Raw genomic sequence first — 18,112 nt, 5'->3', positions numbered from 1 at the left:
CTGACTTCGGCTCAGGTCGTGATCTCACAGTTCCTTGAGTTCGAGCCCCATGTTGGGTTCTGTGCTGAGAGCTCAGAGCCTGGAGTCTGCTTCAGATTCTTTGTCTCCCCCTCTCTCTACCCCTCCCCTGCTCATTCTCTGTCTCTGTCTCTAAAAAAAAAATAAACATTAAAATATAAATAAACATTAAAAAATAAACATTAAAAAATGAATGAAAATTAGAAATAGAAATATAGCTCACAACATGCAGTCTATATATAAACTTGTCAAGGGGACGCCTGGGTGGCTCAGTTGGTTGAGCGTCCAACTTCGGCTCAGGTCATGATCTCATGGTTCGTGAGTTTGAGCCCCACATCGGGCTCTGTGCTGACAGTGCAAAGCCTGGAGCCTGCTTCAGATGGTCTCCCTCTCTCTCTGCCCCTAACCCACTCGCATTCTGTCTCTGTCTCTCTCAAAAATAAATAAACATTAAAAAAAAAAAAAAGGAAACTTGTCAAGGAATTGATATTTGATTCTGTATGCACTGGAGGGAGAGTGAGAGATGCGGGTGACACATGACAGGAGCCTAAGCCAGGGTGGCAGAGACAGGACCGAGCAGTGGCAGAGGGACAGCTTAAGGTTAGGGGAAGTTTGTTGTTGTTTTAAGGTAGGAGAGAATTTACTAGTTTTAAGTGTTGATGGAGCCACAAGAGGTGAGGATTCAGAAAGAGGAGGTGTAGGAGTGTGTGTCTGTTCAGAGGGTGATGGTCTAGATGGATTTAGACATATACGTTTATAGAAAGGGCTTCAAAGACATATCCACTTGTTGGCTTCTGTGTTCCCAGAGTAGATGAGGTCTTCCAGTGAGCTTAAGGTGATGAGGGTGTCACTAGAAGTTGCATTCACTCCACAGATTTTTATTGAGATTTTAATTGCTTTTGGGGAAAGGCAAGTGACCTAATATGATTCCTGCTCTCATGGACTCTGTCTGGTGGGATAGACAGGCCATGAAGCAATGTATTACCCAGTTGTTGAATCATGACGTTTAAGTAGTAGGAAGGTATACAGGATGTTCTGAAGAGTTAAAAATGACAAACATGGTCGAAAGGGTCAGGACAAACTTGCAGACTTGCTTGAGAAAGATCTGTTTGAGCCAAGCTCTGACATATCAGAACTCCCTGGGACTCCAGATGAAGGAGGGGGTTGAGCAGATGCTTTGAGACAGAAGGAGGAGGTGGGGACCAGGTCAATGTGGAGTCTTGTAACCCATGTGAAGGTTTTAATCTTTTTCAGAAGAGCCACTGGAAACTACATTTCTAAGAATGTTAAGGGAGAGACAGGATCAGAATAGCTCCTTGGAAGGACCTCTGGCTGCTGGTGACGGTGGGTTAGAGTGGCTGATGAGCAGGGGTGGGGCAGCCGAGGAGGCTGGTCCAGAAGAGGAGGTGAACGTGGTGGTACCCTGGACTAGTGTGACAGCAGTGGAAATTCAGATTGTGGCTCTGAAGGCTAGTTGGGAGGTAAATTGACAGCCTTTGGCGATTATTTGATGATAGGGAGCATATGGGAGAGCAGGAGGCTCCCACGTGTGACCACAGAGAACGGAGGATTGCAGTGACCATTGTGGGGGTGTAAGAAATACGGTGGGTAGGAGAACACAGAATAATGGAAGTCTTAGTTTGTGTGCGGAGAGCAGGAGTGGACAGCATGACTGCTCCAGGACGGTGTGGGTTTTCAGTACTCGTTGCCTAAGTGTGGATGCGTGGAGGGGCCACTGGTTTGGTCTGAGACTGGAGGTCTCCTTGGGAAGTGCGATAGAAGGACAGTGTATAAGAGATTTGATAGAAGGACAGTGTATAATAGAAGACATGAGGCCCATGGAAGTGAAGCCATGAAGGGCTGCTGGATAAAAAGGAAAGAAATGTAATTAGAGGTCCCCATGACCGTAGGTATGGCAGGATAACCGAGGGAGAGATCCCAAGGGATCCGAGATCAGAGTCCTATTGGAAAAGTGTGAATTTAGTATTTCAGTAGTGAAATATAGTGATGAAGAGTGAATAGTGATGGCAGAGTCAAGGTCTTTCCAGTAAAGGGTCGAAGTGGAATAGAGAAGAAGATCGCTCTAGACGCGGAGTCAGGGATGTTAGATGCTGGTCTTTTGACAGGGGTTCATGTGGATGCCAAGGTTTCCCAAGGAGCTGGCAGGAACTGAGGCACAGCAAATGACAAGGGCCAGAGGCTGACATCCCAGAGTAAGGGTCCTCGATAGGGGCAGCACTGCACTGGAGAGCATGTAGACATTTACTCCTTTTTAAAGTCAGAATGGCTAGGGGGCCAGGAATGTAGACGTGACATTTCTACAGAACTCAGGTCTGACCTGCGTCTCACGTGCCTCTCTCCAATGTTATAGTAGACATTCAGGCACTGAATAGATCAGAACATATGGTCGAGTTTCAAGAGGTCTGCCTTCTGAGACAGTGAAGCACTGTCCCATCCCACAGGGAATCACTTTTACACTACACTTATATGTAAAGTGAAGATCATTTGCAAAAGTACCGTTTTCTGCACTTTGATAGTCTTGACAAATTATCTCTAGTTCAATTAAGGCTGTTACCCCGTTCCTTACCATATTCCAAAGAGTTTCACCTGTCCTTTCTATCCAGTTTCTTGTCTTTATTCTCCTGTTTTCCTGCACCTTTGGGCTTCCAGTTTCCTGTACTTTCCTGTACAGAATGGTTCCTTATCTTATTACTCTTAAATCCAACCTTATTATTGGTAAGTACAAACATCTGAGTTTAATAGGTTTTCTCGTCATGTCTAAGCATTTACATATTGAAACACAAATTTTTTTTATTGTAAGTATTCTTTTTAAAGGTTATTATTTTGAGAGAGAGAAAGCACTCACACAAGTAGGGGAGGGGCAGAGAGAGAGAGAGGGAGAGAGAGAATCCCAAGCAGGCTCCGCGCTGTCAGCACAGAGCCCAACTCTGGGCTCAAGCTCACGAACCTTAAGATCATGACCTGAGCCAAAATCAAGAGTCAGATGCTCAAACCACTGAGCCACACAGGTGCCCCAGTTAGTCCATTTAATTAACTTGGAGGGAAGAATTATATGTACCAGTAAGTTACATTAGTTCTGAATTCCATTTCACGGTATAAATGGGATGTTAGAGTATTTATTATAAAAAGGGAGAGCTGAGTGCCAGGGAATTGGGACTTGACAGCAGTTCCTGGAAAGGCAGAAGGTGCTGATGAGTGAACACAGGGGGACAGGTCTCCTGATCCAGGCGAGGGCCCTGCAAAGTAGTGGTAGACCAAGGAAGGCACAGCCCCCAGGTCTGGCCTCTTCCTCTTCGTTCGCACTTTTCCCTCCACCCAGGATGTGCACAGTGCTCTTCTGTGTCCACCTGTATGTCCTTCATTGTCCGGCACTTGTTCTTTTCAAAGCTCAGGAGAGGAAGTGGGTGAGGGAATGAACACGGGTCCCTGGATTGTGTGCCAGGTGCTATACCGAAGTTATTCACTTAATTCCTCCAAAAGGGGAGTAGGATAACTTTCAGTAGCATGAAGTCTAATCAAGGCTCAAAGACTAAGCCTCAGAGATGATGTCCTCTCAGGCCACGGTAATAACCCGCCACAGACTGGGTGGCCCACGAATAACAGGAATTGACTTCTTACGGTTCTGGAGGCTGCGAGTTGGAGATCCAGGGTGCCGGCACTGCGTGGTGAGGGCCCTCTTCCCAGTCACACGCATCTGGCTGCGTCCTCACGTGCTGGAGGGGAGGGAGCTCTGTGGAGTCTCTTTTGTAAGAGTGCTAATCCCTTCCTGGGCTCCACTCTCCTGACCTTAGCACCTCCTAAAATCCTCACCTCTTAACACCTTGGGCTTTAGGAGTCCAACACGTGAAGTTGAAGGGGCACACGTATTCACCCAGTATCAGCAGGGGAGGAATAGTGAAAAAGGGAACCTGAGTCGGGTCCATCTGGGCCCGCAGCCTGTGTTGTGTCCAGTGCAAACACCATCACTGAATGGAGCCTGATGGCAGACTGCGAGGCACTCGTCGTTGGGAGCTTGTGGCCTTCTAACTTGTGTTCAGATTCCTGTTTGAAACTGCTGTGTGTTTTGCTCCGTCTCTTAATCATTTTGTGTGACTCTCTCAACCTAATTACTTTCTTTGAAGGCGGAAGTCACTTTTATGCTCCACAGTATTTACTATCCGCTCCCTGTCCATTGTGGTGTTTACTATGCATGCACTCGTGGATTTAAGCATGCGAGGCCAGTGCAAGTTTTCAAATGCTTAAGGACCAACTGAAAACATAGCGTGAGAAGATTATCTCGAGCGATGTAAATGTGGCTGATGGCTTTGCACATTTGAAATGCATCATTAGAGGGGCGCCTGGGTGGCGCAGTCAGTTAAGCGTCCAGCTTCAGCCAGGTCATGATCTCGCGGTCCGGGAGTTCGAGCCCCGCGTCAGGCTCTGGGCTGATGGCTCAGAGCCTGGAGCCTGTTTCCGATTCTGTGTCTCCCTGTCTCTCTGCCCCTCCCCCGTTCATGCTCTGTCTCTCTCTGTCCCAAAAATAAATAAACGTTGAAAAAAAAAATTAAAAAAAAAAAAAAAGGAAATGCATCATTAGAGGTGCCTGGGTGGCTCCGTTGTTTAAGGGTCCCGCTCTTAATTTTGGCTCGGGTCACGATCTCGCAGTTGTTGGATCGAGCCCTGAGTTGGGCTCTGTGCGGGACATGGAGCCTGCTTGAGATTCTCCCTGTTCCTCTCTTTCTCTCTGCCTCTCCCCTGCTCACGTGAGCACTCTCTCCCAAAAAAATAAATGCGTAAGTATAAAAAAAAATAAAGTGCATCATTAGAGTTGTAGCTACAATAAAATTAATGTTCCAAGATGTTATTTTATTAAGCTCTAAAAACATTCCGTATTGAAATGATTGGTGCCTGGAGTGCACACGTCCACTTTCTCAGGCAGGCATATATTTTAGACTCTTCTGGATATCATCTCTTGGTGATCTACTCAAGCTCTTGGGTATGTTTCCTTTAAAACAAATTAGTTCTGATCTTTTTAATGGAAAGGTAGGGGTTTAAATTTTCAAAGTAAAAAAGCAGCAAATGAACTAGTAGCTTTTTCTTATGTACAACTTGACTAGAGATAATCTCTTTATTCGGGATGCAAAGTTCGATACGTGTTCTCAGTCTGTCAGTCACGGACTCATGTTCAGTGATAGACCTGCTTAAACAGTGTTTTCTGTAATCATGTATATTATCCTATTTTTCAGGTCCCGTAGGAGTAGGTTTGAATGAACTGAAACGAAAACTGCTCATCAGTGACACACAACACTACGGTGTGACAGTGCCCCGTAAGTTCCCTGCTCCCCAATGCTGTTAACCGCTGCACTGATGATGACTGGGCACTTAGGTGGCATGGGTGGCACCCAGCATGGTTCTAAGCGGTCAGCATCTGGACTCAAAGCAGACCTAGCAAGTATGCAGCGACATTCTCCACATCTTACAGTGGAGGAAACTGAGGCACAGGAGTTCAGGGATTGCCCCAGAGTGCAGACATCATTGGCAGGGTATTTGTTAATTTACAACTTCTTCTCTATTCTTAGTTTTTTTCTTTAATATTTCTTTTTTAAGCTTATTTATTTATTCTGAGAGAGAGAGAGAAAGGAGGAGAAAAAGGGAGAGAGAGAATCCCAAGCGGGCTCCGTGCTGTCAGCACGGAGTCCCACACGGGGCTCGATCTCATGAACCGTGAGATAATGACGTGAGCCGAAACCAAGAATTGGACACTCAAGCAACTGAGCCACCCAGGCGCCCCTCTACTCTCAGTTTTTATGGTGAATTTTAATACACATATGACACTATTATTTATAAATTTTCTTCTATGTAAAAGTCTATTCTACTTCCTAAAATAAGTGCTAATATTTTCCAGAGTTTTTCACCAGGTTTAAGATCAGAAGGACCAAACCACAGAGAGCTGAAGGAGGCCTCTTCTAATATAAGCCTTTCTTAATTACTTTTTATATGTAGTAATTGGCAGATTGTGTTAAATGGGCCTTTCATGGCCATATAATCCAAATATGGTAGGCTTCTTTTCAGTATACAGAATTAGACCTATTTTTATAAAAGAGGTTTTCATAGGCTTTCTTACAAGTGAAATGCGATGCTGGAAGCATTTTGATCTCCAGAATAAATGCCATTTGAGTGCTTAATATGTTGATGTTAGAAAGCCTTCTAAAAGACGAAATTGAAATGTTGGCTTTTTCAAGTGGTTTTAGTACTGTTAACAACAAAACAAAACAAAAACAACTGTTTGTATAGTGCCCTTAGCAATGAGCAATGTTCTCTAGTTTGAGGAGAGTTGGGCTTTATTTCAAAATTATAGTTTTCTATTACCTCAAGTTACTCCTTGTTACTGCATTTTTCCAAATTATTGTTTGTAATCGTTTTCAGCCATACGTTATAGGACCGCTGGTTTCCACCAACAGAGATGAAAGTAAAGGAAAATGTGGAAATGTGGAATTAAATTGTGTTTCTCTCTCTCTCTCTCTCTCTTTTTTAACTTGAATTAGTCACTTCTCTTACAAAGCTGAATTGCAATATACAGGTAATTAGAAAATTTTACAAAACTATTGGCCAGTCTTACAGGTGACCAGTTACAAAGAACCTAGAGGATGGAAAAACAGATTACAAAGGGGGAAAAAAACGCATGTAGTAACTTCCTACTGTGTATTCATCTTTAATTGTCTGAATTTATTTCAATGTCCCAACAACGGGGCGACATCTGCATGCCACAGAGGAGGAAAGAGGGAGCAAGGATCCGTTACCTACTCAGAGTTCCACACACAGTAGTTATACCCGCACTCGAAACCAGGTTTTCTGATTCCAGTCTTCACGGTCTTCCTCCCATATACGATACTTCACAGTCTTTTCCAACTACCGATTCTCTTTATTGCAGCACAGTTAATAATAAAAATCCACGTATTTGGAAGATGCTAAATACCAATAAGGCTGTTGATCACACATAGGGCTTTATGATAATTTTGGTGTTACTCAAGGACCTGGGGCAATGTACTTTGGCCTCAATTTATGCAACAATTCAAATAATATCTGCCTCTAAAGTTGTTGCAGAAATTGAGAACATCCAGAAGGTTCTGGGGCTGGAACTCTCCAAAGAAATCCCCCAAAGTAGTAATTTTCCACTCAGATTCACTTTTAAACAGGTGTTAATGTCAGAAGATTCCCATGGAGCAGTGTTTTCCAGACTTGGCTGATAATAAAAACCTCTTGGGCTTCATATGAAAAGATTCCAAGGCCTTTCCAAAGAAATCCTCCTTCAGGAAATCTGACAGAATGCCTGAAAGTCTGTATTTATATATCCCAAGTGACTCATAATACCAGACATGTTTGGAAAATAACAGCCATAGCATCAGCTCGGGATGATTTAATTAATTAAAGAAGAATATATTTTAAGAACAAGTTTGGAATTTCAGATTGTTTTGCTTTGTCAAATATTCTAGGTAGAGTCTTGAGTATTTGGAGAAAAATTATTGCTCTGATTATTCCACCAGTATTCTGTTCGATGTTTAACTCTATAAATCTTTTCCCCCAAATGTACTAAATATCCACCAGAATGGGTAGGTTGAAAAAGATGTAGAGCATTGGAACTCTCACACATTGCTGGTGTTGGTGGGAGTGCAAATTAATTCATCCACTTTGGAAAACTAAGTGATACTATCTACCAGAGCTGAGCAAATACATACCCCATGACCTCGCGATTCCACTCCTAGTACACAGCCAACAGAGATGCACACAACGTGCACTCGGATGGTTTTGGAAACATTATTCCTAAGAGCCCCAAACTGGAAAGGACCCAAATGCCCATCAGTGGTAGATCGGATAAGGGACATGATGGCATGTTCACACGACAGAAGACTGGAATGCCCAATCTGCTGCTCCGCGCAGCATTGGGAATGAGTCCACCAAACGTGTCCAGTGAAAGGCAGACACAAAAGAGAATATGCACTATAACTCCGTTTGTATAAATACAATAAAAGCAATGCTAACGTGTGCTGTTAGATGTCTTGAGGAGGTGGATCGGAAGGGTGATTGTGCAGTGCTGGAAATCTTCTGTTCCCTGGTGGGTGCTTCTTACCTGGGTATTTTCATTCTGTGGAAATTCGTTAAGCTTACATGTGAACTTTTCCGTCGAGCATACTTCAGGTTTTTCAGTGTTAAAAAGAAACACTTGGTAGTTTAGCTCACTGTGGTTTGCTGAGGTCCATTTTCTGGTCTTGACTGCGCTACAGTTATGGAAGATGAACACTTTCCTTCATTGGAGAAAGTTGAATGAAAGTTACACAGAATCTGCTCTGTACTATTTTTGCAACTTATTGTGAATCTGTAATTATTGCAATTAAAAAAATTATTTAAAAGGATGCTAAATGAGGTAAGCACTATCACTCTTGGGCTAAAATGGCAGAACAAATTATACGATCTTTAAAAAATATCTGTGTTGCCACATTAAACATTGAAAGTTGCTTTTAAAGAAAGTGGTGGCCGAGACCTGTTTTCTGCTGTCTTGCTTCTCTGTGGGAAATTTCATTCTCAGTGAGCAGCACCAACACTGTTTTAAGGCTCTAGGTTATCATCAACAAATTTAAATGACTATTAATATAACCAGGCTTTCAAAAGGCTGTCTCAGTAAATTAAAATAAAGCAGTTAACAAAAAGTATTGCAGTAAATGTCAAATTCTTGATGAATTCCCAAGTCTTTACAGTCTGGAATTTTGGGCACTCACAGCCAACCACACCTGTTAATCACTTTGTGGTTTCTCGTGAAGGCATATATCACAGTTATGTGTTTTCATAGGTTTCAAAGGACTCATGTTCTGTAACACTTCTTTGTCTATAGAAAACCTCAGTTGAGATTTCTAATATATATATATGTAAACTAGGGTACCAATTCAAAAAAAATTTTTTTTCTTATCTCATTATGGCAGTTATTTGGGAATTTTGTGGGAAGCAGGGGAAGAAGGTGGAGTTTGTCTCGTATGTGTTTGATGTTTGTCTGACGGTGAACACAGTGAGTACTCTGACAAGTGAGCGATGGTGAGGTGGTGGCCTGCATTATAGTTAATGTGTCCATCTTTCCCTTTGAATTCTCTGCCCTTAAGAACTTCCAGATCCCTTCTGCAGGATTCCTCACCGTTAATGAGTTTGTGAGATTTCCCATGATCCCTCACTGCAATTAGCAATAAAACTCTTCAACAGTAAAATTACATCAGGCTTGGATAATTTGGGGTGATGGTGATAAGCAAACACTTTGTAGGTACATTCACTTTTAACTGTGTTTGGCAGTGTCATAAATGTCTTGTTCACTTGAGGTAGTTCTAAATAATACTTTTAACCCTCCCAAGGGGACTCCATGTGTCAGGGCAGTGACCCTTAACACTGCATGTTCTACATTTTCAGAGTGTTCTGCCGTGACAATTGAACAAAGGTAACCTTTTCTCAGTTCACCAGAAACAAATTAATGCACATAAAATTCTCAGTTTTGATTTTCAGCAGTACATTCTTACGAAGATTACTATTTGCCAAAGGAACGCCAGCAGACAACAACTAAATTGTTGAAATGACAAATGCATATTAACCCTAGATTCCAAAGCAGAGGATCATACTACTTTTAATATCTTTCGTACTTGTGGATGCGGATTATGTTATTTACACTTTAATAGAGTGAATTTGTCATGAAATTCATTCTTAGCTTTTATGACAAGAATTAAATTTATTAGTACTACATGCTGTTCCTGCAGAAGGTGCGACATTTCGTAATGAATAGCACAATTTCTTGGTGCTTTACCAGTAGAAATACGAAAAACTGTTTTAGAAGATCTGAATGTTGTATTAAAATATGCTTTTAACTAAATAGAAGTTAATTAAAATTTTGGATATAATTTAAAATTAAGTTCAATTTAAATCAATTACTTTTTGTATTAGGTTACTTTTTCCCCCCTTTCTGCAGTTTTCCTTTTACATATTATTAGGATATAATTGAAATAGATAAGCTGCATATATTTAAAAGGTACAGTTAGATCTATTTTAACATACATATACACATATGAAATCATCATCACAATCAACATAATGCATATTACCATCTCCTCAAAAAATCTGCCCATGCCTTTAGTAATCTATCCTTCTACTCCTGGCCTTAGGCAACCACAAATCTACATTCCGAAACTATAGATTAGTTTAAATCATCTAGCACTTTATATAAATGAAATTATACATTGTTCCCAATTTTCTTTGGGGGAAGGGGTTAGTTTATTTCACCCAGCATGAGTTTGAGATTCACCAAGGTTGTTTCATAGATTAGTAATTCATCCCTTTTCATTGCTGAGTGATATTCCATTGTATGGAAATACTATAATTTGTTGATCCATCCGTTCACCTTTTAATGGATCCTTGGGGGTTCCCCCCATTTTGGGTTATTACAAATAAACCTATAAGCTAGATATTTTGATGAATATATGTTTTTGTTTCTGTTGGGTAAATAAGTAGGAGTAGAATGGCTGGGACATAGGTAATTTTGTAAGACCTTACCAAACCATTTCTGAAGTGGTTATACCATTTTACAACCCTGGCAGTGTATGCCAGATCTAGTTGTTCTACCTCTTTGCCAACACTTTGTATAGTCAGCCTTTTATTTTTTAATTTATTTTGATTTATTATTTATATATAATGTCAAGTTGGCTAACATATAGTCTATGCCATGTGCTCTTGGTTTCGGGGGTAGATTCCCGTGACTCATCGCTTACGTACAACACCCAGCGCTCGTCGCAACAAGTACCCTCCTCAATGTCCATCACCCGTTTCCCCCTCTCCCCCACCCCTCCCCATGAACTCTCAGTTTTTTCTCTGTATTTAAGAGTCTCTTATGGTTTGCCTCCCTCCCTCTCTGTTTTTAACAATGTTTTCCCATTCCCTTCCCCCATGGTCTTCTGTTAAGTTTCTCAAATTCCACATATGAGTGAAAATATGTGATATCTGTATTTCTCTGACTTATTTCACTTAAATAAAATATGGTTTATATATACAATGGAATACTACTTGGCAACGAGAAAGAATGAAATCCTTCCATTTGCAGCAACGTGGGTAGAACCGGAGGGTATTAGAGTCAGCCTTTTAAATTTTTCTCAGTGTGATACAGACACGTCTCAGAGGGATTACAGGTTCAGTTCCAGACCACCACAATAAAGTGAATATTGCAATGAAGTGGGTGAAATGAACTTTTTGGTTTCTCAGTACATATAAAAGTTATGCTTAAAAAAATAAAATTTATGATTATACTGTAATCTATTAAGTGTGCAGTAGCATTAAGGCCAAAAAAAGTGCATATCTTAATTTTAAAATACTTTATTGCTAAAAAAATGCTACTGTCCTCTGAGCTTTCAGCAAGTCATTTTTTTTTCTGGGGGGAGGGTTTTGCTCTGAGGTTGGTGGCTGCTGAAGGCAGGGGTGGCTGTGGCAACTTCTTAAAATAAGACAGCAGTGAAGTCTGCCACATTATTGACTTCCTTTCACAAACACTTTCTCTGTAGCATGCAGTGGTTGGTGTTCGATAGCATTTGACCCACAGTAGAACTTCTCCCCAAGTTGGACTTGATCCTCTCAAATACTGTGCTGCTTTATCAGCTGAGTGTATGTAGCATTCTCAGTCCTCTGTTGTCATTTCAACAGTCTTCACAGCATCTTCACAGGGGTAGATTCCAGATCCAGAAACCACTTTCTTTGCTCATCCGTAAGAAGCAACTCCTCATCCATTAAAGTTTGATCACAAGGTGGCAGCAATTCGGCCCCATCTTCAGGCTCCACTTCTAATTCCAATTCTCCCGCTATTTACACCCCAGCTGCAGTGACTTTGTCCACTCAAGGCTTGAACCCCTCAAAGTCATTCATGAGTATTGGAATCGACTTCTTCCTAACTGTTAATGTTGATATTTTGATCTCTTCACATGAATCACAAATGTTCTTAACAGCATCTAGTGTGAACTCTTTCCAGAAAGTTATCTTTCCATAATTCAGTTTTCAACTTATTTTGCCCAAATCCGTCAGAGAAGTCACTATCTATGGCAGCCATAGCCTTACAAAAATGTACTTCTTAGTAAGAATTGAAAGTCAGAATTACTCCTTGATCCATGGACTGCAGAATGGATGTTGTGTTAGCAGGCTTGAAAACAACATTAGTCTCGTTTTACATCTCCATCCGAGCTCTTGGTGACAAGGTGCTTTCGTAGTATTTCAGAAAGAATCTGAGCACTAGCTTTGAACAGTGGGCTTAAAACATCCAGTAAACCATGTTGGAAACAGAGGTGCTGATAAACAGGCTTTGTTGTTCCATTTATAGAGTACAGGCAGAGTACATTTTCCATAATTCTTAAGGGCGTTGGGATTTTCAGAACAGCCAGTGAACATTGGCTTCAGCTTTAAAGCCATCAATGACATTCACCCCTAACGAGGTGGACTGTCCTTTAGAGCTCTGGAGCCAGGCATTGACTTCTCCTCTCTAGCTGTGAAAGCCTAGATGGCACCTTCTTCCAGTATAAGGCTGTTTGATTTACAGTGAAAATCCACTTGGTGTAGGCACCTTCATTAATGATCTATCTCAGCTGGGTCTTCTGGGTAACTTGCTGCAGCTTCTACATCAGCATCTGCTGCTTCACCCTGCACTTTTCTGTGACAGAGATGACTTGTTTCCTTAAACGTCAGGGACAACCTCTGCTGGCTTCACACTCTCCTTCTGCAGCTTCCTCCCCTCTCGCTGCCTTCATAGAATTGAAGGGAGTCGGGCTTGGGCTTACAGGACTGTTGTGGCTGGTTGGCTCTTCTCTCCAAGTCAGCAATAAGGCCGATTCACGTGCATTCACTGGAGTAGCACTTTTCATTTCCTTCAAGAATTTTTCTTTTGCATTCACAACTTGACTGTTCGGTGCAAGAGGCCTAGCTTTCAGCCTGTCTCAGCTTTCCACGTGCCTTCCTCCCTAGGCTTAATCGTGTCTAGCTTTTGACTGAAAGTGGGAGCCATACAGCCCTTCCTTGCACTTGAACACTTAGAGGCGATTGTAGAGTTATTCATTGGCCTAATTTCAATATTGTTGTGTCTCAGGGAATAGGGAGGCCCGAGGAGACTGGGAGAGATCAGACAATGGGCAGCCAGTGGAGCAGCCAGAACACACACACCGTTTGTTGATTAAGCTCACCATCTTATTGCCAGAACAACTGCAATAGTAACGTCAAAGATCACTGGTTACAATAACAGATACAATGATGAAAAAGTTGGAAATATCGTGAGAATTACCAAAATGTGACAGAGACACAAAGTGAGCAAATGCTGTTGGAAAAATGATGCTGATGCTTGACACAGGGTTGCCACAAACCTTCAGTTTGTTTAAAAGAAAAAAAAATATCTGTGAAGCAAAATAAAGCACAGTAAAACGAGGTATGCTTGTATGTGGTAGTGCTATTTCATTGTACTTCAATTTGCATTTAATTGATAACTAATGATATTGAGTGTCATTTTGTGGACCCAGTCATTTATGCACCTTTGGCAAAATGCCTATTCAAATAGTTTGCCATTTAAAAAAAAAATGCATTGTCAGAGGGCCTCAGTCAGTTAAGCGTGAGTCTCTTAATTTCAGCTCAGGTCACAATCTCAAAGTTCATGACATCGAGTCTCACGTTGGGCTCTGCACTGACAGCACAGAGGCTGCTTGCGATTCTCTCTCTCTCTCTCTCTCTCTGCCCCTCCCCTGCTTGTGTGCTCTCTCGAAATAAATAGACGTCTAAAAAATTGCATTGTCTCATTGGGTTTTGGGAATTCTTTATTCTGGATACATGTCCTTTATATGATAAATAAGTTATACACATATTCCTTCCAGTCTGTGGGTTAACTTTTCATTTTCTACTGGTGTTTTACAAAGACCAAAAGTTTTTAATTTTGACAAAGTCTCACTTATCATGTTTTGTGCTTATGTTCTATCTAAAAATCTTTTATGTCTCAGGGTCACAAAGACACTCTGCTTTTTCTAGAAGTTTTATAATTTTACATTTTACACTTAGGTCTTGATCCATTTCAAGTTATATTTTACGTTGTTACTTAGCAGACTTGCCTTGTTCCTGATCTCAAGGGAAAACAACTCCCTCTTTCACCATTAAGTGTGATGTTTACTCATCAATGCCCTTTATTTATTTGAGGGCATTCCCTGTGAATCCTAGTTTACAGATGCTTTTTGTCATGAATGGGCACTGAATTTTTGTCTGGTGATTTTTCTAGATTCATTGAAATGATGATGTATTATCCTTCATTCTGTTAATATGGTGAATTCCATTGATTTCCAAATGTTCAGCCAACTTTTTATTCACGAGATAAACTCTACTTGGTTATGATCTCTTATCTTTTTAAAAAATATATTGCTGAATTTAACTTGCTAATAATTTTGTTGAGGACTTTTGCATCTAAACTTTTGATGGAGATTGGTCTGTAATGTTTTCTAATGTCTTTGATAGGTTGTGCAATTAGTTTGTACTAATATCATAAAATGAATTAAGCAGTGATTCCTCTTTATGCAAAAATATGTTGATGTAAGATTTGTGTTATTTCATTCTTAAATGGTGGATAGACTTCATTAGCCATCTAGGCCTGGAATTTTCTTTGGGGGAAGGTTTTAAAAAATAAGTTTGATTTATTTGACATGCTATTCAGATATTTTGCCTCCTCTTGTTTCAATTTTGATTCTTAATACTTTTCAAGAAATGTATCTATTTCATCTAAATTGTCAAATATGTTGGCATAAAGTAATGCATAATATTCTCTAATCCTTTTTAGTGTCCATAGGATCTCTGATAATAACTCATTTTTCATTTTTTATATTGGTGATCTTTGTTTTTCTTTTTTTAAAAGAAAGATCTTTGTTTATTTATGTTGAGAAAGAGAGAGAAAACATGAGAGAAAGACTGATTCCCCCAGGCATCCCTGTTCTCTTTTTCTTGATCACTGTAATTAGGTTTTTAAATTTTGTTGTTTTTCTTTATTGTCTTTTTTTTTTCTATTAATTTCTGTTATTATTCTCTTCTCCTTGGTTTGGGTGTACTGTGATGTTTTCTTTGTAGCAACATCTTAAAAGTTTATTTATTTATTTTGAGAGAGACCGCAGGAGTGGGGGCAGGGCAGAGAGAGAGGGAGAGACAGGATTCCAAGCAAGCTCTCTCCTGTCAGTGCAGAGTCTGATGTGGGGCTCGAACTCATGAAAGTGAGATTCATGACCTGAGCTGAAACCAAGAGTCAGATGCTTTACCTACTGAGCCACCAAGGTGCCCTTCTTTCTAGCATATTTTAAGATGAACTTTCAGTCATAGAGTTTAGATCTTCTTTTTTAATATAAGCATTTAAAGGTATAAGTTTCCTGCTTTGCACCATGTTCCATCCTGTAACTGTAATAGGTTGTATATTCCTTGTTATGTCCTTCACAATATTTATTATTTCATCTTTGAATCTTTATTTAGAAGTGTGTTATTTAATTTTCAGATATTTGAGATTTTCCTAGATATCTTATTACTGGTTTTTAATTATGTTATGGCTAGAGAATTTACTCTTTTATGATTTGGGTTCTTTTAAATTTGTTGGGACTTTTTATTGGCCCAGCATATGATCTTCCTTTTGACAAACGCATCATGTACACCTGAAAAGAATGTGTATTCTGCATGTATTGGATGTAGTGTTACATAGGAATCAATTAGGCTCCAAAGGTCGGTGGTAGTGTTTAGGTCACCTGTGTCTTACTGATACTTTGTCTAGTTCTATCAGTTGTTGAGAGGCATTAAAATCTCTTATTCTGGTTGTGAAATTGCCCATTTCTTCATTTAACTCAGCCACTTTTTGCATCATGTATTTTAAAGTTTTGTTATTATGTGTGTACAAATTTATAATTCTCATAATTTTCTCTTTTATCATTATGAAGTGTTCTTCTTTATCTCTGGTAATACTCTTTTTCTTGGAATCTCTTTTATCTGGTATTAAAGTAGCCACTTCAGCTGCCTTATGCTTACTGTTTACATGGTATATGTACTATCTTCCATCTGCTCACTTTCAACTTATCTGTGTCTTTGTAGTTAATGTGTCTTTCTTATAGACTTAATAGACAGCATGTACTAGGGTCTTTTTCACCCTTTCTATCTCTGCCTTTTGATTGGAGTATACAAACCAATTAACATTTCCCGAATTATGAAAATGATTAAATTTAAGCTACTATTTTATTGTTTTTCTGTTTATCCTTTACCTTCTGCTTTTTATTTCTTTTCTACTGTTATTTATTATTATTATTATTATTATTATTATTAGAATGGTTTTTAACGTTCCATTTCAGTTTACCTATTTGCTCTCTGCTTATATGTCTTTGTATTACTTGTTACTGGTTGCTGTAGGGATTACAACATGCTTATACCTAATCATTCAGAGTTATCTTCATGCCATTTCACATAAAATATAGAAACCTTTCAATTATGTAGTCCTTTTTGTGGTAATTGACAAATATATCATGTTTGCATACATTGGAAACTCTACCAGATAATATTAAAACTTTTAAATCAGTTGTATATGTATATATAATATATACATATATAAATATATTTTAATACGTATTTTAAGGAACTTAAGAGGAAAAAAGCAAACTTCTATTTCTATTCATTCTTTCTGTTGCTCTTCATTCCTTGAAGATATAGATTTCATTCTTAACATTTTCTTTTAGCCTAAAACCTTCCTTGAATATTCTTTTAGAACACATCTGCTGATAAATTTTCTTGGTTTCTCTTCTAACAAGGTGTTTATTTTGCCTTTTTCTCCTGAAGGATATTTTGGGTGAAATTCTTTTCTTTCAGTACCTTAAGTGTAGATATTATTTCATTGAGTTCTTGTTTTTATGATTTATAATAATATAATAAATCTGGAATCAGTATTCCTCACATGTACTGTATTGGATTTTCTAGATGCTTTCAAAATGTTTTTCTGTATCTTTGGCTGTTAGTACTTTGGTTTTAGTGTCTAGGCATGATTTTTCTCTGAACTTATCCTATTTGAGATTTGTTGTAACTCTGGGAATTTGTAAACATTATGTCTTCACCAAATTTTAGCAGTTTTTGGCTAATACATTTTTTTTTGCCTCAATCTCTTTTTCATCTCCTTCTGGCATCCGAATTACACATACGTTATACAGGTCCCTGGGGCTCCATTTATATCTTTTCAGTCTTTTTTTCTTTGTTGCTCAGATTTTATAATTTCTATTGACCTACTTCAAGTTCACTGGTTTTTCTCTGTCATCTCCATTCTGCTGCTGAGCCCACTTGGTGATTTGTTTCTGTTAGATATTGTATATTTCAGTTCCAAAATTTCCACTTGGTTCTTCTTTATAGTTTCCATTTCTCTAAGAGTGCATATCTTCATTCATTTCAGGTGTATTGTCCTTTACCTTATAAAACACAGTTGTAATAGTTGCCTTATTGTTTGCTTGATAGTCCTAACTTCTTGTTCATTCAGAGTTGCCATCTATCATTTTCCCCTTGAGAACTGGTCCTATTTTATGTGTGTTTTTTTTTATGTTGAATAATTTCTTTTAAGTTTTTTTAATCTTTATTTTTGAGAAGAGAGTGAGAGAGAGAGAGAGAGAGAGAGAGAGACAGATTCTGAGGCAGGCCCCAGGCTCTGAGCTGTCAGCACAGAGCCCAACGCGGGGCTTGAACTCACAAACTGCGAGATCATGACCTGAACCAAAGTCTGACACTTAACCGACTGAGCCACCCAGGCACCCCTAATTGCATCCTGGATATTATGAATGCAATGTTGTATCAACTCTAGGTCCTGCTTATAATGGAACAGAAAATACAGGATTAACTTTAGAAATAAATGGGCTCCTGGGTGGCTCAAACATCTGACTCTTGATTTCAGCTCAGGTCATGATCTCATGGTTCATGTGATTGACCCCCACATCGAACTCTGCACTAACAGCATGGAGCCTGCTTTGGATTCTCTCTCTCCCTCTCTCTCTGCCCCTCTCCTGCTCACATGCGC

The 18,112-nt window shown here is 39.6% G+C and overlaps 1 protein-coding gene and 1 long non-coding RNA gene across 5 annotated transcripts in view; one reads left to right on the top strand and one right to left on the bottom strand.

The window, feature by feature from the left end:
- Positions 1-18,112, bottom strand: part of LOC113603629 (uncharacterized) — a 114,429-nt gene that overhangs the window by 9,956 nt on the left and 86,361 nt on the right. The gene's annotated exons all lie outside the window — the stretch shown is intronic.
- The window catches only part of MPP7 (MAGUK p55 scaffold protein 7), a 290,238-nt gene that overhangs the window by 265,955 nt on the left and 6,171 nt on the right, over positions 1-18,112 (top strand). For 3 of the 4 annotated variants that reach the window (XM_027073705.2, XM_053225441.1, XM_053225439.1), the window contains one exon: positions 5,265-5,345. The exons of the other annotated variant lie outside the window; for it this stretch is intronic. In XM_027073705.2, coding sequence (XP_026929506.1) covers positions 5,265-5,345 — 81 coding nt within the window. The remainder of the gene's footprint in view (positions 1-5,264; positions 5,346-18,112) is intronic. 4 annotated transcript variants of the gene reach the window in all.

The sequence above is a fragment of the Acinonyx jubatus genome, chromosome B4 (genome assembly GCF_027475565.1).
Source record: "Acinonyx jubatus isolate Ajub_Pintada_27869175 chromosome B4, VMU_Ajub_asm_v1.0, whole genome shotgun sequence".
Lineage (NCBI taxonomy): Eukaryota > Metazoa > Chordata > Mammalia > Carnivora > Felidae > Acinonyx > Acinonyx jubatus.
Note: the sequence above shows the minus strand (reverse complement) of the source record. Positions and strands in the feature narration are given on the sequence as shown.